Here is a 26,505-nt window from a genome sequence, read left to right as displayed (position 1 = left end):
CTTACACTTCCACACTATAGTCCATCATAGAGAAAGTCAGGGCAGGAATTCAAGCAGGCAGGAACCTGGCAAAAGGAGCTGATGCATAGGCTATGGAGGAGTGCTGCTTACTAGCTTGCTCCCCCTGGCTTTCTCAGCCTGCTTTCTTATAGAACCCAGGAACACCAGCATGGTGATGGTACCATGCACCATGGGCTAGGCCCTCCTCCCTCAAACACTAATTGAGAAAATGCCTTACAGCTGGATCTTATAAAAGCATTTTCTCAGTTGAAGTTCGCTCCTTTAAGACAACCCTAGCTTGTGTCAAGTAGACATAAGACTAGTCAGCACAGGTCTTTACCTGCTAAGTCATCTCACCAGCCCTTAATTCTAGCAAAATTTTAACTGTAAAAATCTGGAAACAATCCAAATAGTCAAAGGGGAATGTACACAGTTAAATTAGATTATATCCACACAACAGACTATTGCAAATTAGGGCAAAATTTAAAAACTATAATCACTATAATCACAATGCTGGGCATCATGGTGTACGCCTTCAATCCAACTACTTAGGAGGCAGAGGCAGGCATATCTCCACAGGTCTCAGGCCAAGCTAAACAATGCTGCTAGTTCCCGGCCAGTTGGAACTACATAGTGAGATCCTGTTGCAACTAAAATAAATAAAAATCAGTTACAACCACATATAAAGATAAGGATGAACTTCAAGAAAGTACTATTAAACCAAAAAGCTAATATGTAGAAAATTACATGCAAGCATGTCCCATAAATATATAATTCAAATGTATATAAACACTCAAATTGCTTAGCAAAACAGATAGATAAGGTACCGTAAAGTGTTTTAGTTTGTTTGTTTGCTTGTTTGCTTGTTTTTAAGGAACTAATAGAACTGGAGAAAAGACTCAGCAGTTAAAAACAGTGGCTGCTCTTCCAGAGGACCCGAGTTCAATTCTCAACATCCATATGGCAGCTCACAATCACCTTTAACTCCGGTTCCAGGGAGGATCTGATACCCTCTCTGGCCTCTGTGGGCACAAAGCACACATGTGATGCACAGAAAAGCACACAGGCACCCATATTTACATTAAATAAAATTCAAGAGAAAAAATAAAATAAATAAAAAGGGAACAATACAAACTCAGTGGAATCATGGTTATAAGTCAATCTAAAGGGAGGAGAATACAGGAGATTTTGCCTTTTGCTCTAAACTGAGTAGCAGCCACATGGTTACCCACTATGGTTTTATATTACCGTTATTTATACCTTTCAAATGCCAAACACACTCTAACCAATATTTAATAAAAAACAAATACAAATATAAAAATTATGAAAATAAACAAGTAAGAACTGATTTACTTAAAGAAAGAAATGATCTCATCCTCAGGGTGTAGCACTTTTCCATGGGGGTTGGTGAGAATATAATTGAGGAGACTCAAGTTTCCAGAATAACAGAAAACGAACTACATGACTAATGGCTTTGGATCTGATCTACTAGGAACAAACATGAGAATAAAATGATAAGAGAGTAGATGTAAAAGATACCTATGTGATATGGTATTTATGCTAACTAGCGAGATGTTCGCCTTGCACATTATTTTTGTTTTATAATTAATTAGCTCTTTGATACCTATACTAGGATTAAAGATCTTCTCTTTTCCCTTTCAAACTAAGACTTGAATGTTAACTCATCACATACCTATGTGTATTTATGAGTGCCATAAACATATAATTTACATTAAAGATGATATAGATATAGATTAGTTACATATAGGTACAAATATAGATATCAGGTATATTATAGAGTGCCATCCCCACCTAGAAAAGAAATATAGAAATGGTAATATTAATTTCTATGTTTGTCCATCATAAAGTTTTGGGTTTTTGTTTTTTAAGGACAGAGCTGGAGAAATGGCTCTACAACTGTTCTTCCAGAGAACCTGAGTTCAATTCCCAGCATCTACTTGGCAGCTCACAACCGCCTCTAACTCCTGTTCTAAGGAGGATCCCTGGCCCTCAAATGACAATAACGTAAGTTAAATTCATGACACTGAGGGATTTAGAAAAGAAATTTCCAGGGATATTCATGGCTTTACGATTTGTTCTAGTGTTCTACAAATTTCTTTGTTAAAAGATGTTTATCTCATAGCCCTGTCTATTGAAAAAAGATTTAGTTATGTTTACTAAATGGCACTCAATAAAGCAAGAACACATTGATCCTTTTGTAAAAGATGTTTAACAAGAAAAGTTGAACCAAAAGTTTTTTGTTTAGCTAGAAACTTAACAAAAATTTAAGAAGACCAGAACACCTCATTTAGTGTATTCGGATTTGGTTTTAGATTTAAAAGGAGGTACTGTTCACATTACATGATAAAGGTGCATTGACATTCTGTGTGCACATCACATTTTCATCCTTTTGACATTTTCCATTCCTGAAAATTAGATCCTGAGTTTTAAAAATATTTCCTAGCATATAACTAGCAACCAGCCTTGTTTAATAAATAAATCAATTATTTTCAATTAAAATGTACTTGGAAATTCTGTATGTTCTATAACAGGAAAACACACTAGTTTCGATGTTCAAAAGTCTGAGTCCTTTCAGAGAAGGTGGCTGACTGGAAACTGCTGCCCTGTGACCTGGTGAAGGAGAGGAGTCAAAATAAGAAAAGGGAGATTAAAATTCTAAAGAAATAAAGAAAAGAAGAGCATCAGAAATTTCTCAAAGTGACTTGCTATTTAGTTTTCTCTCAACTCAACACACGCTAGAGTCATCTGAGAAGAGAGAACCTCAGTTGAGAATATGCCTTCCTTAGAATGGATTGTAGGCAAGTCATGGGCATTTTCTTGAGTAGTGATTTTGATGTAGAAGGATCCAGTCCACTGTGGGTGGTGCCACCTCTGGGCATGTGGTCCTATGTGGTCTAAGAAAGCAAGCTGAGCAAGCCACAAGGAACATGACAGTATCATTCTTCCATGGCCTCTGCTTCAGCTCCTGCCTTGGGTTTCTGCTCTGACTTTCCTTCATGATAAGCTGTAAGTTGAAACCCTTTCCTTCTCAAGTTGCTTTTGTTCGTTGTGTTTATCATAGCCATAGAGAAAGCAAAATAAGACAGGCAGTGGGAAGGTACCTGAAAAGCAAGGAGAAAAAAGACTCATGTTAGAGCCAAGCTGAACAGAGCTCAATCTGCATGGCTCTCTGCTGGAGGATGGGAAGCAAAGGATGCCTCCAAAAAGTAAGCCAGGCAATCCTGGTGAAAGAGACAGAATGCCGTACTTCTGGGATAACCCCCAAACCATAACAAGCCTTAGCACCAGTTCTAAGTTTTGATGAGAGAGTAATTCCTTCAGTGGACAAGGCAGCAGGAAAGAATCCCACAAGCCACACTAATGGCAGGAGTTAGGCACTCTAGTGATAAAGAATTCATTATTTAAAACTGAGCTACCTGGAAGCCTGAGAAAAGGGGGCAATGATAAGTCAGGGAGTTTAAATTTCATCTGACCCAGCCCTAGGATAAGAGAGGGCCCTGGGAAACACTTATACAGAGGAAGTGATAGGACCAGACACCTACAGGCAGAAGAGTGAAGGTGGCAGGAGGCTCATGGGACCATAGCTCATCAACTGAGAATAGCACTGGCGTTTGATAGCTCTGGGCCTAAGCTCAGTATGTGAATCCATCTCCAGAACCAACACCTACCAACCCTGCTCTGCTATAGACATCAAGAACTGGGAAGCTCTGGTGATTTACATGATACCCTCACCTGCATCCATCCAGCAGAGTAATTAATACTCAGAAGATCTTCAAAATACAAAAGCAAATAGCAATAATATGGTTGCTTCTCATAACCCCAAACTAATTGGAAGATAGCACATAGCTAGAAGATGAGCTACCACAGAGTGTAGGAGCTGAGTAGTATGGGGCAGGTAAAAACCTGTCCAGCATATAGACTGCAAAGGGAAATGAAGACAGCAGAGCCCCTGTAATGCAAGCAAAGGCAACTACTAAAGTAAAGGCAGATATGGCAGACATCAGACTCTTTTCTCATAAAGGTTCAAAGCCAGCAGAAGTCACGGACAAGACAAGAGTGCTCAAACTCAAGTGCCTCCCCCCATCATGAATATAACCAGGAGTATCCAATTGGAAGGAGCCTAAAACAAGCTGTTCCAACATTTAAATGTTATCTTCCCATTTGCTTCCCATTTTCTAAGACCCCATTCATTTTTCAGTCTTCTCTTATATATTACATCCTGACAAATTTCCCATCCCTCCCCTTCCCCCAGTCTCTCCCCCGCCACGTCCCTTCTCCTTCAGATATACCCCACCTCCATCTCTCCTCAGAAAAGGACAAATATTCCAAGGACATCAATCAATTACACCATAACACGCTACAATAAGACCAGGCACCAGGCACATACCATCACATCTAGGCTCTACAAGACAATCCAGTAGGGGGAAAAGGGTCACACAAGCAGGTAAAAGAGTCAGAGACAGCCCCCGCTCCCACTGTTAGGAATCCCACAAGAGCACCAAGCTACTTACTCATAACATATAAGTAGTAGCCCTAGGTCAGACCCCTACAGGCTCTCGGATCTCTGCAACCCCCATGAATCTGAGTCAATTGATTCTGTGGACCATGTTCTCATGGTGTCCCTGACCCCTCTGCTTTCTCCTATCTGATCCTTCCTCCACAGGACACCCTGAGCTCTGCCTACACTTGGGCTGTGAGACTCTGCATTTGTTCCCATCAGTTGCTGGATAAAGTCTCTCTGGTCTCTGTGATGACAATTATGCTAGGATCTGGTCTCAAAACACTGTTCAGGCAGGACAAACTGTAGGTAGAAGGTTTTGTGGCTGAAGACCCCATTCTTAATGGCTTGCTATTAAGAAAAATATCACCATTTTTGAAGTTACAATTTTGTGTTTCTACTAAATATATTATATATTTTAGATATCTCATAGCTATTTCTTTATACTTATAAAATATATAACATCTATTATGATAGATGTAGCAAAACACCTACATAGTTTTTCCATTATCCCTATATCATTCAAAATTCACAAACTTTGGTAGGTCAATTACCTGTTCTGGTCTTACTAGCTGCTTTTTGGGTTCCTCTTCTTTGGCCAGATGTACATTTACAGATGCATATATCAGACCTGTGGGCATGGTTGTCAACTTTCCCATCTGAAAAAGACATATCAAAAATACCACTGTAAGTGAAAAGATCCTCTGTTTCTAAGTCCTGATAAGTATTGGGGGAATCTTGGGCGATATAATAAATATTCAACTATTTCAAATTACTTTATACATTTACATAAACACCTTGTGCTGCCCTATCTCTTGTAGAGTGCAAAAATCTTACTGTCTTTTGCCAAGTATAATTTTAAATGAACATATATTTCTAGAAGTGGTAACATCACTTGCCGAGCATGCGCAAAGACCTAGAGTGTATTTGATACCAGAAACCTACTGCGGCAGGTAGTGCATGCTGGTAATATTAGCACTCAGGAGGTAGAGGAGAAAAATCTGAAGTTCAACAGTGATCCTTGGCTACGTAACAAGTTTAAGGCCAACCTGGGCAATATGAAACTGTATCTGCAAACCTCAACTGAGATGCTGATAAGATGGCTCAGCAGGTAAAAGTACTTACAAGTCTGAGAATCTGAGTGAAATTCCTGAAACTCACATAAAAAGTCAGCTGCAGCAGCACACACCTGAAATACCTGGGGAAATGGAAGGTAGAAACAGGAAAATCTCCCAGAAGCTCTTGAACCAATTAATTTGGAGTGTCATGCCTCAGAAAGAAAGAGAAATCCTGCCTGGAAAAGTTGAGAGTTGTCATCCTCTGACCTCCACAACCACACCATAGCACATGGATGACTGCACTAACACACACATATCACACAGGCACGCATGCAATTAAAAATAAAAGGGCAGGTGAGATGACTCAGCTTGCCGTCAAGTCTGACCACCAGCATTCAATCCCCCAAGGCCCAGATAAGAAAAGAGCCACTTCCACAGATGAGTTGTCCTCTGACCTCCACATGAACACAATGACACATGTTCATCCTGGCGCATGCAAAATAAATAAATGGAATATAACTCAAAAACATGGGAGATTTGGGGCTATAATGTTAATATTATGCTTTCCAGAATCATCCACTTTCTTGAAAATTTCATATGCCTTTAACTTTGTGTCAAGCCTATAAAACTAGGAAGGATAACAAGAAAGGGTAAAACAAGACAGCATGGAAGAAGAAGGGTGCGCAAAAGCACAGCAGTGACTTAAAAGAGCAAAAGAAACTGGGTACAGGACAGAAGTGGGGGTCAGGGCAGGGTAGTGGAAAAGATGAGAGGAGAAGACAATCTACTGAAGCACATGTTGTTTGGAAATGCCATGGTATCTAATACCCTGTAAATGCAATTTTAAAACAAAGAAATATTGGGGCTAGAAAGATGTGTCTCAGTGGTTAAGAGCACATACTGCTCTTGTAGAGGATCCTAGTTCAATTCTCAGTACCGACCTGGCAGTTCACAACTTCCTCTCACTCAGCTCCATGGTATTCAGTGCCTTAGGCCTCCTTCAACACCTGCACTGACACATAACACCCCCACATTCACATAATTTAAATTGTGCTTCATTAAAATTTTTAAATAAAGAATCAAAATATCACTCACTCCAAGGAGGCTGCAAAACTAGTTTTTACTTCAAAGCATCACAGTAAATAATATATACTTTAAGGTAATATAGTAAGTATAATTTTTTTAAAAAATAAAAAGATTATTAGTTATTTTAATATGAGAGAAAATTCACAAGTATAATTCATTTGAATTCTTTGTTTTTAGCATATCTTTTGGAAATAAAACATTTTAAGTAAGACATTTAGTAAGACACTGGCTGCAAAGTGGCTCAGCGGATAAAGCACTTTCCATACAAATAAGAAGACTGGAGTATGGATCCCTGTTATGGACTTTAAATAGCTGAAGAGCCTGGGAGTCAGCATATAATCCCAGCACTCAGGAAATAGACGCAGGAGTCCTAGAGACAAGCTGCCTAAATAGATTAGCCAAAATAGTGAGTACCAGCGCTCTGGGTTCGGTAAGAGATCCCACCTCACTGAATTAAACATGGAAAGTGATCAAGGAAGATAAGTACTATCAACCTCTGGCCTATACATACACACATACAAGCAAGTGTTCTCACATATGTGTGCACTCACATACAAATAAACATGCATACACACACCACACACACACAGAATGTTTAATGCCACTACTTCTAAGTGGCAAACAGTTATAATCCCAGTACTCGGGAAGCCAAGGCAGGAAGGCAAGTTCTAAATCAGGTCTGGCTTTACAAGAACTTTCAGATACATGTCTGCTGTTGTTCCTAGATACACAATGTATTTGTGATCATTAATGATTACATTACAAAAATTCAAAATTATTAAAACTGTTGTCATAAAGCATGCTTACCTATGAACTTAAGGAACTTTGATACTAAAACCCTAAGATGATTATGTGAAATAGGTCAAGTCTCATAGTATTTAAAAACTATTTTTTCCTAAAATAGTAATCCCTAGATAAAAAGAAAAACACCTTTGAAGTATTATAACATATGGACAATCTTAGAGTAGTTACATTATTTCATGCAATACAGTAATATCATCTAGACTTTAAAATAAATTCACATGAATTGGTTGGTAATTAAAATCTAATACAAAAACAAATTAGCATACTTTATCCTTTTCAAGTACGAGTTAAAACAGTGAAATAGATGTTACTCCATCCATAAAAAGGAGTGGTTGATGGCACAGCATGCTGAAACAGTAAAACAAGGGTTGGCAAACTACAATGTTGGGCCAATTCTGGACTGAGTTCTGAACTAAAATAATGATGGTAAAGCATACTTTAAGGTTTCTAAAAGGAAGAGCAAAGAAGTAAATGTGACCACAGACCTCACATATTCCACAGAGTATATGATCTGACCCTTAACAGAAATACTACAAAACATTGTCAATTCCTGATTTAAAAAACAAATAAAAACAAAATTATTTTTAAGTACCCGAGGAATTTAAGAATACTATAAAATTACAAGGTAAGGCTGTCAATTAATCAAGTAGCATTAAAATTAGGAAGATGTGCTCTGGCTTTAATAAGAATGAAAGAACTTGAGCTAAAACTATTTCTAACTGCAAAAGTAACAATTTGTCAAGGACAAATTATAAATGAAAACTGGTTCCTCCCAAAAGAGAGCAGGCCTTAGGAAGAGCACTCTGTAACATAAAGATTATAAATAACAAAGATAAACAGCACATAACTACCTCATTCCAGTACAACTCATCCCTTACCAGCATTTTTATAATGAAAATAATTGATTCTTGTTATTTGTGACTGCTCTGCTCTATAAAATAGCTGGGAACCACAGTTACTGGGGAAAACGCAGGGTTAGCTTCCCGTGATTCACTGGTTTAATTTTCATCAATATATAACCTCGTTTCACATTCATTTCTAATTCAAGACATTTTATTTAATATATTTTATTGATTCATTAACACTGACCTCATGGCCAACAGTACTGTAACTCATGCTTGGACAAAGCTAATCAACATCCAAGGAAATGGAGGAGGGAGCAGAGAAAGTGGAAGGATGAGGAAGAGGCAAACATTTTCACACAGACACTGTAATGAAATTCTATTCAGGTTATGAGGTATGATGCACATTCTCAGAGTCTCCGCTTACTAATAGGAGAGACAATATGTAATTCGACAGCTTATGCCAATGAGTGTTAATAATACAGCTATGCACAAACGACTACAGGACACAAATGATTATAGGAACCACCAACCTAGCCAAGCCCTTCTCATCTATTTGGTAAAGTAGTAAAAAGACAGCAGATTTCAGAGTCAAATTTGAATGTAAATTAAGGTTCTACATTTTATTCATGATATGGCTCTGAGAAAGTGAATTCATGTGTCAATGTCCATATGTCTAATGTCACCTATCACAAAGGAACTAACACAGACAAAAGGTTCAGTATATATTAGCTGTTATGGCCATCATCATCATCATCATCATCGCTGTCATCCTTAGTCTCTCCTAGCCCATGGCCACGACTCTATAGTCTCATCTTAACTCCAGCCAAGTGTAATTGCCTCTGTCAAGTCAAGATAATTTTATTGTCAATCAGATCACCATCCTGCATCAAGAAAATAAATTGGCTTCCTCTTTCCTAACACTCTGCTTAAAACCATTTTTTACCTTTCATGTTCTCTGTAATCTATCTCCAATCTATACAGGTAGTCTTCTTTCTCCCCAAGTCTTATCCTGAGCTTTTTATTTCATCTGTCACTGGCATGACCATTTACTCCCCAAGTAGACTATTAACTCTTTAAGGTCAGAGGTAGAATATATACTAATTTTCTCTGCCAGTGATGACAGCTTTAACTAGACAGATATGGAGATTCAATAGAAAAGATGTGGGCCCAAGAAATTTGTGAATTAATTGTTTATCATTTACTTTTGATCGCTTCTCAGCCTTTCAGCTAAAATCAAGGGGATCATTCAGTCCTAAAAAAATTTGTTCATGAAATCCACCATGACATTTTAAAATGTCAGATCTAATAGCAGCAGCAAATGCTGTGGGCAGGTTAGAATAGTTTCACTGCTGGAGAAAACTGAAGCTGGCCTACATTATATAATCCGTTCTCACAGAATTACAACCACAATATTTAGCCTTTTGATCAATATAATTCAGAAAAGTGATTGTATTTTCTCCTTGCTCAAAGAAAGAGAAATCATATATTAGACACCTGTGGTAACATGCCTCAGTAGCTGCTTGGCACCCTAGAATATAGCTATGTAACAAGCACCACATGCAAACAGCTAGCTGGTCTTTCAAATTGAGATTTGCAAAATTCAATTGTGCTTGCAATATTGCAGGTATAAAATGCTTTTAAAAATTTGGCTCAGGAACTGAGTGCGTCTATTTCCAGTACCTAATGAGCTGTGACAAGTTGAGATTAGTCATCAAAATACAGGCCAGCCATTAGCAGCGTAATAGAATTTTGTGCTTTCCAGTGCCCTGGGGCTAGTTCACTTGTGAACATCTAAGAGGCAAAGGTAAAAATGGTATCACTGAAGGAACACGAGGCTGTGGAATAGAAAATTTGGGTTCTAGCCTCAGCTCAGCTACTAGTTCACTATGTGACCTTCTGTGTACACTATGCTTCAGATTCCTCACTTTTGAAAAGAGGTTGAACTACAAATCATATAGAGTTTCTTCTAATTATGAAAATGTATGATGATAAATGACAGTGATAATTTGCAAAAATATGATTTTGTAGCAAATAAGCTATTGTCACCTTTTTTCTCAGAAAAGGGAAGTCACCAGAAGTAATTACTTTATATTTAGTGATGTTGCACTGGTTATATCATAAGTTTTACTCACATCAAACATTGTGAATATGGAAACTACAGGGAAATTCTAATAATTTAGAAATAAAGGTTACTATTAGAAGAGGTGCCCTAGCACCAGGGAGAGGGGGAAGCAAAAAGAAGACTCAGAGAGAGGAGAATACAAGGGAACAGCAGGGAAGGAAAGGGGATGGAGATATGAGGGAAGAGAGAATCAACTAGAACACACTTTATTTACAAAGACATTATAATATTTAATACTTGTACATTAACTTTAAAAATTAAATTAAGGAGCCGGGCGGTGGTGGCGCACGCCTTTAATCCCAGCACTCGGGAGGCAGAGGCAGGCGGATCTCTGTGAGTTCGAGACCAGCCTGGTCTACAAGAGCTAGTTCCAGGACAGGCTCCAAAGCTACAGAGAAACCCTGTCTCGAAAAACCAAAAAAAAAAAAAATTAAATTAAGGGCTGGGGCGATGGCTCAGTGGTCAAGAACATTGGCTGTTCTTCCAGAGAACCAGGGTTCAATTCCCAGAACAGATATGGTAGCTTACAACCATTTCTAACTCCGGTTGCATGTTCTCTCCTGGCCTCTGTGGGCACCATACACACAAGTGGTGTAGATAAATACGCAGAAGCAAAATAGCCATACACATGAAATAAAGAATGCTAATATTAAATTAAATACACATAATTAAGAACTAGGGCCCCAAATTAATCTGAATACTTCATTCTGAAGTTCTACTTTCTTCTTTCTTTTTCAATTACCCATACTTATTTTGTGTGTGTTCTGGGATGGGTACCTGCCATGCACAAATGTGAAGGTCAGAGGATAACTTGAGGAAGTTTGTTCTTTCCTTCTACCATGTAAGCCCTGGGGTTCAAACTCAGATCTGCAGGTATGGAGGGAAATACCTTAAAAACAAAGCCATATTGCTAGACTGTCTATTTTCTCTTTTGACAGTGATAGTAGAACGGGTATGGTAAGAAAAGGAACAATACAAAGTATTACAAAACATGATAGATGAAGTAGAAATAATCATCATTATTTGATCAGCAACTTAAAAGTTCTGAAACCTTCAGATGTAGAAATAGCATCTACTCACAGCACGACTATGCCCAGTCCCAGATCTGTTCTTAAGCAAATAAGAAAAACCAGTTAGTCATGTCTCATTTGTAAAAAGAGGTGTTTAGGGCAGATACTTAGGGCTCTCATCACAGGTGCTATTTATGCTATGATCAATTAAAATTAATTTAAAAGTTAGGTCTTCTATCCCACTAAGTCACACTTCAAGGCCTCAGTAGATAAATGTGTCTCTAGTGCTAATCTACCAGGTAGCACAGACTTAGTTTCTGTTATTGAAGACAGTTTTATTAAACATTGTTGCTTTGGAGTTGCAACATTTAATAACTTGTGATTCTTTCAAAAAGGAGAGATTAAACTATTGTCATATCATTTTTAACTCTGTATCTATCCATTCAGAGCATATATATGTTGTCTTGAAAGCTAGTCGTGGTCACTGTGGAGAAATACAATGGTGTCATTCTTCCAAGAAGGATAAAGGGAAATATTAAAAATGAGAAATGTTATCCTCATATGGGATGGGTTTTCCTGAAAGATGGCCGAACTCTATAATTCAGTGAATGGTGGTCATAAAAACATGCATATATTTGATTTACATTTTTCTCAGTCTTAAAACACAGACGCTGTTCTTGGGACATAAACACAGAAAACAATTGCCTCCTCCTCCCCAGCACTGTCTCTGAGGAAACATGCCATCCATTATTTTCCTAGCTTTGTGTCTCCTTTAGCATTTCTTCAGGATTCTTCTGACTAAATTCTGGATCACTGCCCCAGAAAACGTTATTTTTGAAAACCGATCACTGTTTTTATTTTAACTTGGGGGTGGGGGCAAGGGAGTAGTTCAGGCACCACAGTGCACACATTGTGGTCAGGGGACAAGTTTGAAGTCTGTTCTCTCCTACCTATGTGGGATCTGGGATGGAACCCAGGTCAGCAGACTTGTTCTACAAGTTCTTTTACCAGATTAATTAATTCACAGACCCAAGAACTGCTAGATAATGGCTCACAATGAAGGTTACCATAACCCTTTAATTAGATGTGGTTCCTCATGCTACTTTGAACCTCACCATTTTCATCTTACATTGAAGCAAATAAATCTAAGAGACTTTATAGCCAATTTAACTCTGGGTTTGTACCAGGTACATGTTTTAGTACAAATTAATGATAGAAAATCATTAAGTTGTTCTTATACAACTAGAAAAGCCAACATCTAAAACATAGAGTAATTATATCATCTTTATCCAGTGTTTCAACTTTTTACAATAAGCATAGTTTTTAATGGTAATTATTCACTATTACCTTGAATTTTTAAAAATATTGTTTATAAACTATGTGAATATCAATTTTGTATTTCCAGCCTAACAATGTTATGGGGACACATAATCAAGTAAAATTCCAAATATCTGAAATAAGGAAGGAGAAAATTATATTCTTCAGAAATAAATATTTTCCTTTACTCATATACAACTTTACTAATACATTTGTTTAATTAAAAAAAATTAAGCAGTGCAATTTAAAGAAGATTTATTTTACTGTTCAGACACTTTGGAAAACATCTTCTTCACAAATCACATTCAACCTAAGCATTAAAAAACAATAGTAGCAAATAGAGACATAGGACACATATGTGAAAGTAAAATATTCGGAAGATATCAGCTATCTAGAACCTCTAGTGAAGCCCTAAAACCATGAGGAGGAGAAAGGAAACAAGACAAATATCCTGAACTTCCAATAACTAACTGAAAGAAAGAGTTAAAGAACTGGGGCAAGGGTATGCCAGTGGCAGTCTTTTTTTTTTTTTTTTTGGCAGTCTTTATTAAAAAAAAAAGCTACATTAAATAATGTATTAGTCAAGAAGTGAAAAGAAATTACAAGTAACAGAAGAAATAAGAACAAACAGCTACAGAGCAAATGATGGTGGTGGAGGCACACAGAGGTTAGAAAAGAAAAACCACAGTGAGTTAAAGTCCCATATGCAATGGCTCTGTTCTCTGGTAGAAATATAGTATATTGTGCCACACCTCACTGCAATGCCTCTAGTCACATAAAGGTTCTCCAAAAACACTGTATTCTGTGTTTGGGGAGCACTTATCATGTTTCCAGGAACTTTTCATACACTGAGTTTGTAAATCTTCATGATAATTCAAGATAGTATCATTTAAGGGGCTACTGGTAAAAGTTTTGGAATCTGCAGTTAAAACCGACTTAACAACAACAAACCCTTACTCTCCATTATCGAGGAAAGTATAGACATATGCAGAACTATAAGGACTGGTTGATGCAGTGACTTCTCAAGAACTCAGATTCTGGGAAGTAGACTTGGGTGAGTTCACTGGATCTCTTTATCCCTCTACCCAATGTGGCCACATTAAACAAATCTCCTGTTCCTGCTTTCTGCTATTAATTTGACTCTTCTAATTACCTTATTGAGGACAGACACCCTAACCTGGCTTGGGGGACAGATTGTGACTCCCCAAGTTCAATAACAAATCAGCAACTCGAATTGACCTTAGACACATTTTGGGGTTGTCTGCCACTAGCACTGAGCTGACTCTGAGTGAAGAGGAAAGATGGACATTCCCCACAGCTGCTGGAGTCATTTTACTCCAGGGACATTTTTTCATCTTCACAGTTCAGCCAGCATTTGCTGCTTTTTACTTCCATTTGGTGAAGCAGAAAAATGTAAGTCTGGGCTGGAGGCATGGCTCAGTGGTTTAGAGTCCTGCTTTTCCAGAGACCCGAGTTCAGTTCCTAGCATCCACTTTAGGCAGCTCAAATTGGCCTATACTTCTAGCTTCTGGATACCTTTTTCTAATCTCCGTGGGCACCCCCCCCCCACACACACACAAGGGTTGCACGCACATACACACACACACACACACACACACACACACACACTTTTTAATTTCTGACAATTTAAAACTTGATAATGTTAGATATTTCTGTATTTATTTTTAAAATCTAGTCTGTCTTTAATACAGATTTATGTCAAGGCTTAAAAAGTACAAAATAAAAATTGGTATCCCACCCCAATTATAAAAATCCAGTTTGAGAACTAGTAAGATTCACCTACTTCAAAACTGCTAATGTTCTAATGCAAAGGTACCAATGTAAAATGAGAATTTAATTCTTATCTCTAAAACAAAAAGTTGTTAAACAGATTGTTTTACTCTTCGTGATGAACTTATTTTTTTCTGATGTTTGTGTTTCAGACTTGTGCCTACTTAGAAAAGTGTTTTAAAGTCAAAATTTATTTCAGGATCTACTTTGTATTGAAGTTTTTTAAATGACAACTTTGTAAGTAATTTAAATTGACTCTACCACAATTGGTGCCTCATATATCTGTGACTAGAAACATATAGAGCTGTGTATAAAATCTTTATATTATATATTTATAAGCTTAAGAGCATGTAAGAGTCATACATGCAAAACAACTAACAAGTATTATTGCTCAGCATAGTGTCTTAGGAGGGACAGTAACAGGCTGTAGCCAGCCAGAGCAAGTCTGAGCAATGGGCACAGCATGCCAGAAAATATACAGTATATCCTGGGCCATGGGCCATACGCTATCGTGGATAAGAATGAGAGACAACTCAGAGATTGTGCATTATGGAGAACTAACAAAAAAATAATCTTCCTAACCCTTTCTTCCATTCTGAAAGACTCCCCTGAGTTCTAGACAGGATAACTCAGTACTAAAATGTGTCCTCGAAACACCCTGCATTTTTCAACTTAAAAAAAAAATCTTTTCTCTCTCTCTCCAATAACCAATAAAGCTTATGAAATTTGTCTTGGCCACTGGCACATGCAGCAATAAGTATGATGTATATATTTAATAAATATGGATAAATGATTTGATTGATAGGTAAATGGGATGCTCCAAATGCCAAAAAATATTCCTGTCATCTACATAGGTTCACCTATCTGTGCTCTTTAAAGAAACAACCAATACAAATGATGGTGTCTTGTCATGCTGAATTGAACCTTGCTAGTGTTTTTTGTCTTTGGTCTCTTTAGTTGCTAACTCCTAAAACCAACTGGCACCTCCTTAAAACAGATAACGATGGGATTTCAGAGAACCTCTCACTCTCTGAATACAATAATTTCATTATGAGTATGGTATAATGCTGATCTCTTACTGTCTTACATTGCTGAGGGATAATGCTTTTGTACACTGTAAGGATTTGTCACTTGCATTGGTTTAATATGATTGGTCAGCAGCCAGGCAGGAAGTATAGGCAGGGCAACTAGATGAGGCGAATTCTGAGAAGAAGAAAGGAGTTGCAGTCACCAGCCAGATGCAGAGGAAGCAAGATGAAAATGCCTCATTGAGAAAAGGTACCAAGTCACGTGGCTAAACATACACAAGAATTATGGGTTAATTTAAGTTGTAAGAGCTAGTTAATAAGCCTGAGCTAATAGGCCAAACAGTTTATAATTAATATAAGCCTCTGTGTGTTTCTTTGGGACTAAACAGCTAGAGGACCAAGCAGGACAAAAACTTCCATTTACATTACATAGTTAAACAGGCATTAAAAACAGCCATTCTGGAAATTCTTGATAATTAAAACCTGGAGATACTGTGTGTGTGCATTTGTATGTATGCATAATATCCTTATATACTTAATTTATATATTTAACACATATTATATATATATATATAAAACACTGTCTCTATAATATATAACTGAAAAGTATTTTGCTACTGTATATAAGATATACTTGTATATAGTCTATTTGTAATAACTATCACTGTTCCCCAAATTTGTAAGAGATTTTGTTTGAGTGTCAGTGCTAGAGACTAGTTCTATATTTGTTACAGAAATAGTTTTCAAATAGTACAATTATGCTAATTGTTTCTTGATATTTTACATGTATAGATGCCTCAAACTATGTAAACCTTATAAAGATGAACAGGTACTGGATATTTATAAATATTTACAATTAATTTTCAAAATGGTTTTAATCTTGATGGTTATGTTTCTTTAAAGTCTTATAACTAAACTGTCAACCTTCTATAAATGTACAGTTTCTGACAAATGACCCTGAACAGTTTTGAAATGCTAGGACATTACCCACATGATGAGCAGAAAGTACTTCAGGTATGCCAGAAAGCAGAGCCACTTCTACTATACTTCAGGTACTTAAAATTGAGCCAAAAGAGATTACTGGTACTAATTCATTGACATCTGTCACTTACCCACCCTATTCAATGTAGATCAATTCAGACGCACCGGGACAAATATTTCTCTGACTTCATAGAAAAATAGAAAACAAACCACCAGGTGGATAATCAATAATGCCTTCAGAGAATATTGTTTGGAGACAAAGGAGAAGTGACAGAAACTGAAATAAAGTCACACTGGTTACAGTAGCACTTTCCCATAATCCCAGCAAGAGAACCTGAAATGTGAGGCCAACCTAGGCTTCATGATGACACCCTATTTTGAATGAACAAAATGAAGTTGCTAAAGTAACTAAAAGCCAAAAGGTTATAAAAAATGGTTCTGATGCACTGCTACCTGACACTAACTAAATGTGTTTTAATGTTGGTCCCTAATTGAATTGTTTATTATATTTGTTTCAAGGAGACATATTCTACCTCAAGACTGCAGTATTAAAACTGAAAGTGGGGAATTATAACTGGCATGGCAGAAAATACAGCTATTCTAAAGAAACACTTAGGTTTCTCAGTCTGACTTTCAGACAAGTGAAGCAATGAATCCTAAAGAAATGGGAATTTCCCCAGGAATCTCACACTAGAACAAGGAATAGGCCCCAATCTTACAGAGAACTTGTGTCTTAGAAAGAATTTCACACAGTTCTAACAACTTGTTAGACTACCTTAAAGGATGAGACTGAATCTCACACAAGGATGGACCAATGGTGGGGAGGACCACACCTTGTCTGGCATTTTTTAGCTGTGCAAATCCTTGATTTTCTTCTCTTTTAACTTTAATCTCACTTCAGGCCCCCAAGATAGACTTGGGGGTTTCTAAGATGGACTTGTAGGTTTTCCCTGGATTTCTTTGTCACTCTTCCCAATGTGACTACACTGCATAAATCATTTTTGTTTTCTACAATTCAAAAAAAGCTTAGATTCTTTCATCTCTCTGTTCCGTTTTTCACACTCAAATGTCTTTATTTGAAATGCGCATAGGAGTTGATCTTTTCTTGAAAAATTAAATATTAAAAGACACTAACAGCAAGTAGTAATGTGTGACACATGTAAAGATGAATATGCTCACAAAAACTGTGCTCTAATAGTACACTGTGATGGAAAAGTGGTAGATAATTAACATTTTCTGAATGCTTACTCTGTGTCAGAAAGTATGTTAATAGTGCAGAACGTATACATGATATTTTGAAAGGGTCAAGAAAAGTAAATAAATGTCAGTACTCTATAAGGTCCTTGAAGGACTGAAAAGACTGGGGGAAAAGGCTGTCATATATTCACTGAGCAAATCACCCAGTCTATCCATAAAGCCAATAATATACATTCATGAAGAAAAAAAGCAAACAACACCAAAACACTTTTCAAAATAGCAATTTCTAAGGTTCTTTCTGAGTTCAATTATCCATTCAGGTCTACCTCATGTTTAAATATTAGAACAGCTATAACATAGTTCAATTATTAGAACTGAAAAACAGAAGAGAGTAAGTGATGAAGAATGGGTTTAACTCCCTAGTCAAAGTGGATGAAAATAACATGGCACATGTGAGATTAACTTGCATAAAAATTAAAGCTCTAGAATTTAAAAGGCCAATCATAAGATAACCAGAACAACTCAGCTTCATGTGGCTGTATAATTCAATAATAGAACCAAAATAATAATAATAATATATTTTAAACACTGAATTTTTAATTAAAATATGTGAAAGTACTAAATTATTTTAGAATTTCTAAACATGTTATGACTCTAAATGGAGGTGCAGTTATTACTGAGTAGCACTTGAAAATTTAGCTTAGATAAAAATCCAAGTACAAAAAACAGTCGGTATAATTAGAATCCTTAAGAAACAGCACAAGATTGGCATAACTCAATTCAGTTTATGGATATCAAGGTCAGACAAATACTATACACTGTCAAAACCAGCAATTCTATTTTAAAAACCCCGAAAGGCCATGTTTCACACACATCTAAACATATGTGCATTATATGCAGGGAAAGAGGAGGTTGTAGAGATGTAGGAAAGAAACACTAAATAGAAACATTCAAGGAGGTACCTTTCAAGTTGTTTTCAGTTTAGGCTTTATGTGTTATAAAATTCCAAAACAATTAAATAAGTTCTAGAGGACTGCTAAATTAATCTTTTTAAATTACTGCTTCATTCTCCCACCTCAACAACCATCTTTATTCCTCTCTGCCCATACACCCTTTGACTCTAGCTAAATGAATCTTCCCAGAACATGTAAAGCACACTCTTCTCTCAGTCCATAGACTCCCTTCATCTTCTTAGTTCTGCCCTGCTCTGAAAGACTAGCTCAAGTTCCACTGGCTCCCTCAAATCCTTCTCTCCGAATTCATAAAACTCTCATTTGTGTGAAGCAACAATCTAGAAGTTACAACTATAATGTTATATTATTATTTTTGAATACATGCAACTTATTTTCTCTCCTAAAACAGAGTTCTGTTGGGTAGCAGTATATCACTCTGAGACTTTGAATAACAGTGATTTCATATCCAAGTAGTGAAGAATCCACAATTGTAAACAAGGTAGGAGAAATATTAAATCTAGTAAGCTCTTTGATGTAACAGTTATTAAAAGTCTATTGCTAAGTTTATGTAGTAGCAATTAAAATTAACGACAAAACAACTGAAAATCTTAAGGTTAATCTAATTGTCGGACTGAGTCAATGCTATTAACTTTTAACTTTCTGAAAAACAAAACAAAATTATAAAATATCTTCCCTCAAAATGTATTTACTCTGAAAATTTTGCATATGCTCATATGTTCCAATACTAAAACAATATTTTATCTCGATATATACAAAAATTTTCATAGTCTAAGAAACATTCTAAGAAGGAAACACTAAAATTGATAAAATGTTTAAGGTGCTGAAAGAAAAGGGGTAGTAATTTATAATAGATTTCTAGGCCAAATTTCAAAACTTTGAAGATCATTTGTTAGTGCAAATGGAGCATGGCCATTTCTTACTAAAGAGAGAATTCTACTTTGCATATGACATGAAAAAATCTTGGTAAAATTAATTATACTGTATCAAATACACAGAATTTTCTATTCAGATCAATATACTTTAGCTAGAATAATCTTTTCACTAGTGAGTTCTCTAGGGAAAATATACTTGTAGTATAATTGCTTAAATATTACTTAAATAGATGGCATTTTGTGTAGGCCAAAAGAAGGTGAAAGGAGACTGTTGGAACAAGTTTTTAAGAAGATACTCCAAGGAGATGCCTCTTAATTTGACTATCAAACTATTGAAACAACAGATCCCAAAGAAATGGTAATTTCCCCCATGAGTTTTCATTCTTGGAGAAGGAAGAGGCATCAGTCAAATGGGAAACTTGTCACCTAGGAAGAGATTTCACCCAGTTTTAAAAACTTGCCAACCACCTTATACGATGATGAGATTGAAGCCCAGTGATGGGTCAATAGGCGGGACCACACCTTGACTGGGACTGCTTAGGTGTGCACATCCTTGGCCCTCTATTTAAAGTTTACACCATTTCAGGACCCTGAAGAGTGACGGGGGCAAATAACTGGGTATATTTGTCCTTCTTAATGTGGCTGCACTGAATAAATCTCCTTTATCTGCTTTCTACTTCTAATTTGGCTCTTTTTTATGTTTTTATTTACTCTTTGGGAAATATATCACCACAAAGCTATATGTAAACTCTGGATCAGTAGATTGGAGTGGAGAACAATGGGAAGTTATATTTCACCAACCTAGCTAAAGGGAAAAGCAGCCTACCCACCGCTTCTTTTTAATCATTGCTCTGCTTTAGAATCAGTTCCTTCACCACTCTTTATTTTTCCACTATCATTTGTTCCAAATTATATTTTTTCAGTTCTTTTTTAAAATCTCTGTTTATTAGTTCTTTCTTTCTCAATATCTGTCTTTTCAGCAGAGAAGGGAGGAGAGTGACTAGCTATACCAGTGGTATTCTTTCTGGGCGATATCCTCTTTCTACAAAGCTAATGTGTACACACCAGAGGAAAATAAACACAAAGGCATACATACACAACTTATGAAATAACAAGTAGGGGATAGAACAGAAATTAACTTGAGAGATCAAGATATGCTCCAGAATAAACTAATGATTATTAGATGCAACATAAATGGTAAGAGATTAGTTTTACAAGCAAGGGGCAGATAACAGACATATATCACTGTTTTAATTATTGGAATTTATATTTCAAAATACAAGACCTTCACAATATATCTTCTGGCCCAATCACTCCTATGATGATAAAATCCTTTCTAAAACACATTAGCAAGCAACCCCAAACAGTATATTTGTGTCCTGCAGTAAAAGGAAATGCTATCAAATAGAGCATGGTTCCCCTAAAATCTTTTTTTATACCTTTGTGAGAAAGATCTACAGTAGACTGAGTCAATGACCATATATTCATTTGGGTCATAAAGAAGAGACTCAGACAATCTTTCTTATCATGAAAGCATATCTTACTCTCTCCTTCTGAATTCTGGATTACACACACCCCTATGCATACCAGACAATTTTCCAAGGATAAGAAAGTCTGTGATAATAACAAATGAAACCAAACTCATCTTCTACTTTAACAGATATACTAACTACTCTTTTCTCTAGCTGAAACTGAAAAGGAAAAATAAGAGATAGTCATGCTTCATCTTGGAGATACAGCCTAAGAGCTATTTCTTAGCAGCAACATAAAAGTCTTAGACAAGAGTGCCCTGTTTTAGAGTAATCACCAGTGAGTCACTAGAGGACCTGTATATATCAGGGTGCTTATTTTCTTCTGGAAATAGTGGGTAAGTGAATCACCTCTAAAAAATAAAGTATCATTAAATTTACTAAGAACAGAAAGTCTTTCAGTCCCAGTTATTTATTATACTAGAAAATGTGAAGCAGATACTGTACTAAAAAGTGAAAAATCACACACACACACACACACACACACACACACACACACACACACTGTATCTTCTTGCAAAACTCTTGGGGAAAATTGTGGTAACTGAACAACAATAACAAAAACAACCCAAGTACAATAACAAAAAATGTACAATTTGGTCCTTGCTCATCAGTATTGCAAATAGTCAACTTCAAAGGGTTAAAATTAAAAATAAAAGCCTGTGAAAACTATGAGAATATGTTTTGGGATGTGAGAGACATACTGTGTTGATTTTCATGTGTTTTCTTGACAAGACTTGGACATCTGGAATTAGGGTGTTTGTTGTGATTTTTGCTATGTGTATTCAACCTACCAGACCAATCAATGTTCAAGTGAGCTGTAGGCTGAACCACTTCTTGGAGACTGGAGGGTAACAAATAAATAACCCAATTTAAACTAACTTAAGTCAAAATGCCCATCATCTGGGAGTGACAGGAAATGCTGGTGTGGATGTAAACAGAAGGACCCTATACATTGCTGGTTTGAGTATAAAGTGTTCCAGCTTCTGAAAATCAGTTTGAATATTCCTTTAAAAACTAGAAATAGGACTACTATGTGAGAAAAGCAAGTATCTTTGGAGAGTGCTTGGCCCCAAATCGGCTATCTACATCACACTCATTGTCCCATAATGCTCAAGGACACCGTGAAAGACTGGGAGACAGAGTTTTAAGAACCAGAAGTTAAGAAAACCACTGGAAAATATCTGGATGCATGCTGGAGTAATCATGAATTCAAAACCTCTGTTCACCTACCCTAGATCAAGCCAGTCAAAGTTCCAACAAGGATTGGAGTGGGCGTCCTCTACCCTAATGAGGAGCAATATGGTCAGTGTACGACTGCAGGGGAGGGGAGAGTCAGTTCTCCTCAGTGGTCTAACCCCAAGTATGGAGACCATTCTCCAGCAGAGGATTCTACACCTACACCCTGCTTACTTCAGTGGGTTATTAAAGAGGGGAAGGGAAGAGAAGGAAGAGAAGGAGGAGAAGATGAAAGTGGAGATTCTGTTTCCTAACACATGGCAGGGATGGAGAAGTGGGAAGGACAGTTTTTCTTTTCTTTTTTTTTTCTATATATAGAGGAAGTCACTCTACAGCCCAGGCTGACCTCGAACTCAGAGATCCATCGCCCTCTGCCTCCTCAGTATTGGGATTAAAGATGTGCACTACCACACATGGCTGGTAAGGCTTTTGTTAATCCACTGTAACTATTTTATGCTTGACAGGGAATTCACTGCTGAGACATCTGATTCAAATTTCTAGTTTCCTGTTTGACTGACAATGTATGAGCGAGGATGACTGACAGCTATAAAGCTGACAAGGGGTTTCATCTGAGGGACTTTCTACTAGCGAAAAGAGCAAAGGATCCGTGGCTAGCCGAACGTCAGGGCTACAGAAGCCTTCTATTATGCTTTTACTGCACAGCACTGGAATAACACCATTTGCTGCACCCACCACCTAACTGCTGCACAGCACAGGCTAGCAGGGCATGTTTATCAGTTTACCACAGACCACTGCTGTGGGTCACCAGACCACCACACCTGGGTGGGAAGGTAACCACAGAGCTCTGACCTCTTTTGGCTAGTGCAGCCCACAGTGACTCCAGATCTCTGATGACCTGGACGTTGAACCCTGGTTGCTGCTGACCCTCACTGTGGTTATTTTACCTGATTGCTGCTGCCCCTGATGAGCACAACCAATAGTTTGCAGGAGCTGGGCAATAGTGACACACACTTTTAATCCCAGCACTCGGGAGGCAGAGGCGGGAGAATCTCTGTGAGTTTAAGGCCAGCCTGGTCTACAGACAGAGTTCCAGAATAGGCTACAAAGCTACAGAGAAACCCTGTCTCTTGGGCTGGAGAGATGGCTCAGCGGTTAAGAACACTGATTGTTCTACCAGAGGTCCTGAGTTCAATTCCTAGCAACCACATGGTGGCTTACAACCATCTCTAATAAGATCTGATGCCAACTTCTGGCCTACAGGGACACATGCAGGCAGAACATTGTATACATAATAAATAAAAAGAAAAAAAGAAACCCTGTCTCAAAAAAAATTAGTTTGCAGGAGCCCATGCAGAGCAATTCATAACCTGGATTTGGCACTCAAACCACAAAATATTCCCTCTCCAAACAACTGATGAGACTACCATGGAGGCCAAGGCATACAAAACACTGGGTTGGGGGTGCTTTGAGAACTAGCTTATATGTGTGGCCTCATGTTGGGAATCTGAAATACACTTTAACCCTTGGTCAATTTCCTTAAGTAATCTACACAATGATTTGGAGAAATCGCCTAGACCATCTACGATTCCCACCCTGTTACCAGCTCCTGCACAGCCACATGAGTCCTTTCCTTGGCCGTGAGTACTACAGGAAAGATGTGCCTGCCAGCAGTATAGGAGGCTTCCCCTTGCCTCGTTCCAACGATGGGGGAGATAGGGGTGATAGGAACTTTGAACACTACAACTCTAATGTGGGGAAAAGAGCCTACAACAGATCATTTATCAACTCGATAGACACCAGACACCCTTAGTTACACTCCATGCCCAGAGAGAGTCCCTGACAGAAAGTCTTCCAAAACAGGCAAGGCTTACACTTAATTTTCATGTCCCAGGGAAGACTGTGTGATGGTAAGAGAGACTTGCTGCCTCTGTGCTGACAAATCAAAAATTATCATGAAAAAAAACTTTATAAAAATAGCTTAGATCAAAAACATAAAGGAAATAACTTCTGATCGCATAAAATGTCTGATTAAAAGCCATGGCTCACAACTTTTCACTGTCCTGGATGTTCCCTTACTCACCCTTTTTATAAGACTTGCTATAGGGCCTAATATAATAAATTGTCTTTTAAGTTCATCAGACAAAAACTTGCCTCTGTTGGACTCATGATTATCGGGAACCAGTATTTACCCTTTATCCAAGTTAAAAAAAATTAAAAATCACTTTTCCAAATGGGGGAATGAAATGATTAAGGTAATGCCATCGTGTTCTGATTCCATTTTCTGTTTGCTTAGACAGTTCTCAGCCCTTTCCCTTCTCCTCACAATGGTCATGTCTGCCTTGGCAACACGTGAGACTTTTATGGTCTTGACCATAGTCCAGATGTATTAACCAAAATAACTGGAAAGTTATGCCTGAATAACTACTATACTCTGCCAGAAATAAATGTTTCAAGGTTACTGACCCTCATCTAACTTTGATGTATCTTTCTGGGTTTTGCCTTTAATAGCCCTGTATCCCTGAACTTGGGCACCACAAAACTTTTCAGAGTCACAACTCACTCTTGGTTTGGCCATCAAAAAAGAACTTAGAACTTTTATCAGTATGGCTGTCAATAACTATCTTGTGTGGATCATTATTACAGTAGGTCAAGGACACTCCCTTAGCAACGAGAGCAGGCAGGCGTGTCCTACCTGTGCCTACAGACCACATCCTACCTCACACAAAATCATAAACTTATTTAAACATTATAATTTTGTTTTGTTTTTGTAACTTGATTGTGATTCTCTGGGATGAACTTAGTCTGTTGTACTATCAAAAGGCTGGTTGGATGTGCCTGGTAGAAATGAATTGGGAATGGGCAAGGGCACCTTAGGAATTGCAGAAAGAGCTGGTAAAAGGAGTATGGGGAGATAAAGTAAGATAGTCCAGAAGGGAGGATTCCTGGGTGAGAGGAGAGGAAGCTGGAAAAGCAGAGGCTAGGAGGTGGTGCTATCTAGAAGTGTAACCTGACCCCTGAGAGCTGATAATGGAGTGTAAGTACCATAGCAGCACAGAGAAAATGGATTCCATCAGAGGAATGGAGGCAGTGGAGTCCAGTTAGGAGAGCGGTCCATAATTCAAGGGAAAGTATGAGGTCGCAAACCGCAGAAATGCAGTAACAGTGGGAACTAAAGAACAACACTAAGCCAACTTAAAATCAACTTCATACTGATTGAATTACTGACACTCTTATCTCCTTCGGGCCCAACAGGGTCATTATACACTGAAAAACTACAGTGCATAAGTACTTGTAAACTAATGTTGAAACCTAAGAGTCAGGTGGCTTGCTTCCTCTACCCCGATTTATACATAAAAGCACTTTTTTTTCATAAATCCCCAAAGAAACTTGTTATTCGACGGGGAGTAACAACACTATGTCTAATTCCACGTCCAATACAGAGCCTGGGACGTCTCATCTCGGTCTGTTTTTCTCCCCAACAATTTTTGAAGGAAGTCCTACGTTCGGGTCGTTGAGCCCCGCCCTACGCACTAAGACAAATGCCAAAGATTATTTTTCTCTCTGTCGAAGCAGCTAGTTGCCCTGGCCTTTTCATCACACAGCGGGTTAAGGAACTAAAGCCCGCCCTGGTAGAAGCTGTTCACTGCAGGGGATTAAGGAGGCTGCTAGGCAGGTGTGTTGAGACTCCAAATCTTAAAGATCCCGAGTCTCACAGTCGTACCTCCAGGCCGCCTCTTGCTGGGTGTACCGGCTGCCGGCGGTCGGAGGGGTTAGGGTAGCTCCCTCCAGGAGTTACGATGGACGACCCTTCTACAATTATGGGAATGTTATGGGCTCAGAGCGAGCGAGGGGTGGAAAACTAAGTTTCTTTTCACTTACCCTAAAAGCCGCCATACCTATGACCCTCTCGGCTCCTTTTCTTTTTCTTTTCTTTTTTTTTTTTTTTTTTTTTTATCGGACGGAGAGCGTAGAGGGACAAAGGAGTTCAGTTTGACTTGCGTCACCACAGCCCCTCCCCTTTACGCTGCTAGCCCGCGGGCTCCTGCCCTTTCTCTGCCCTCCTGCAGCTGCTTTGTCAGCCTGGCTGCCAAAGTCAACTAGTAACACTTCTCTGGAGAAAGGGACTTCTTTTGATTGACACTCCAGTCCTCCATAGATAGAACCTCTCATAA

At 37.9% G+C, this 26,505-nt stretch overlaps 1 protein-coding gene across 2 annotated transcripts in view; it reads right to left on the bottom strand.

Moving 5' to 3' along the window:
* Apool (apolipoprotein O like) overlaps positions 1-26,279 on the bottom strand; it is a 59,469-nt gene extending 33,190 nt beyond the window's left edge. For both annotated transcript variants that reach the window (XM_038316422.1, XM_038316423.1), the window contains exons 1-2: positions 26,213-26,279; positions 5,074-5,178 (exon numbers count right to left, since the gene is read on the bottom strand). In XM_038316422.1, the coding sequence (XP_038172350.1) occupies positions 5,074-5,178; positions 26,213-26,227 (120 nt within the window). In that variant the 5' untranslated portion in view covers positions 26,228-26,279. The remainder of the gene's footprint in view (positions 1-5,073; positions 5,179-26,212) is intronic.
* Between the last annotated feature and the right edge of the window lie 226 nt (positions 26,280-26,505).

The sequence above is a fragment of the Arvicola amphibius genome, chromosome X (genome assembly GCF_903992535.2).
Source record: "Arvicola amphibius chromosome X, mArvAmp1.2, whole genome shotgun sequence".
NCBI classification, from domain to species: Eukaryota; Metazoa; Chordata; class Mammalia; order Rodentia; family Cricetidae; genus Arvicola; species Arvicola amphibius.
The sequence above is the reverse complement of the archived record's forward strand: the minus strand, read 5'-3'. Positions and strand labels throughout refer to the sequence as shown.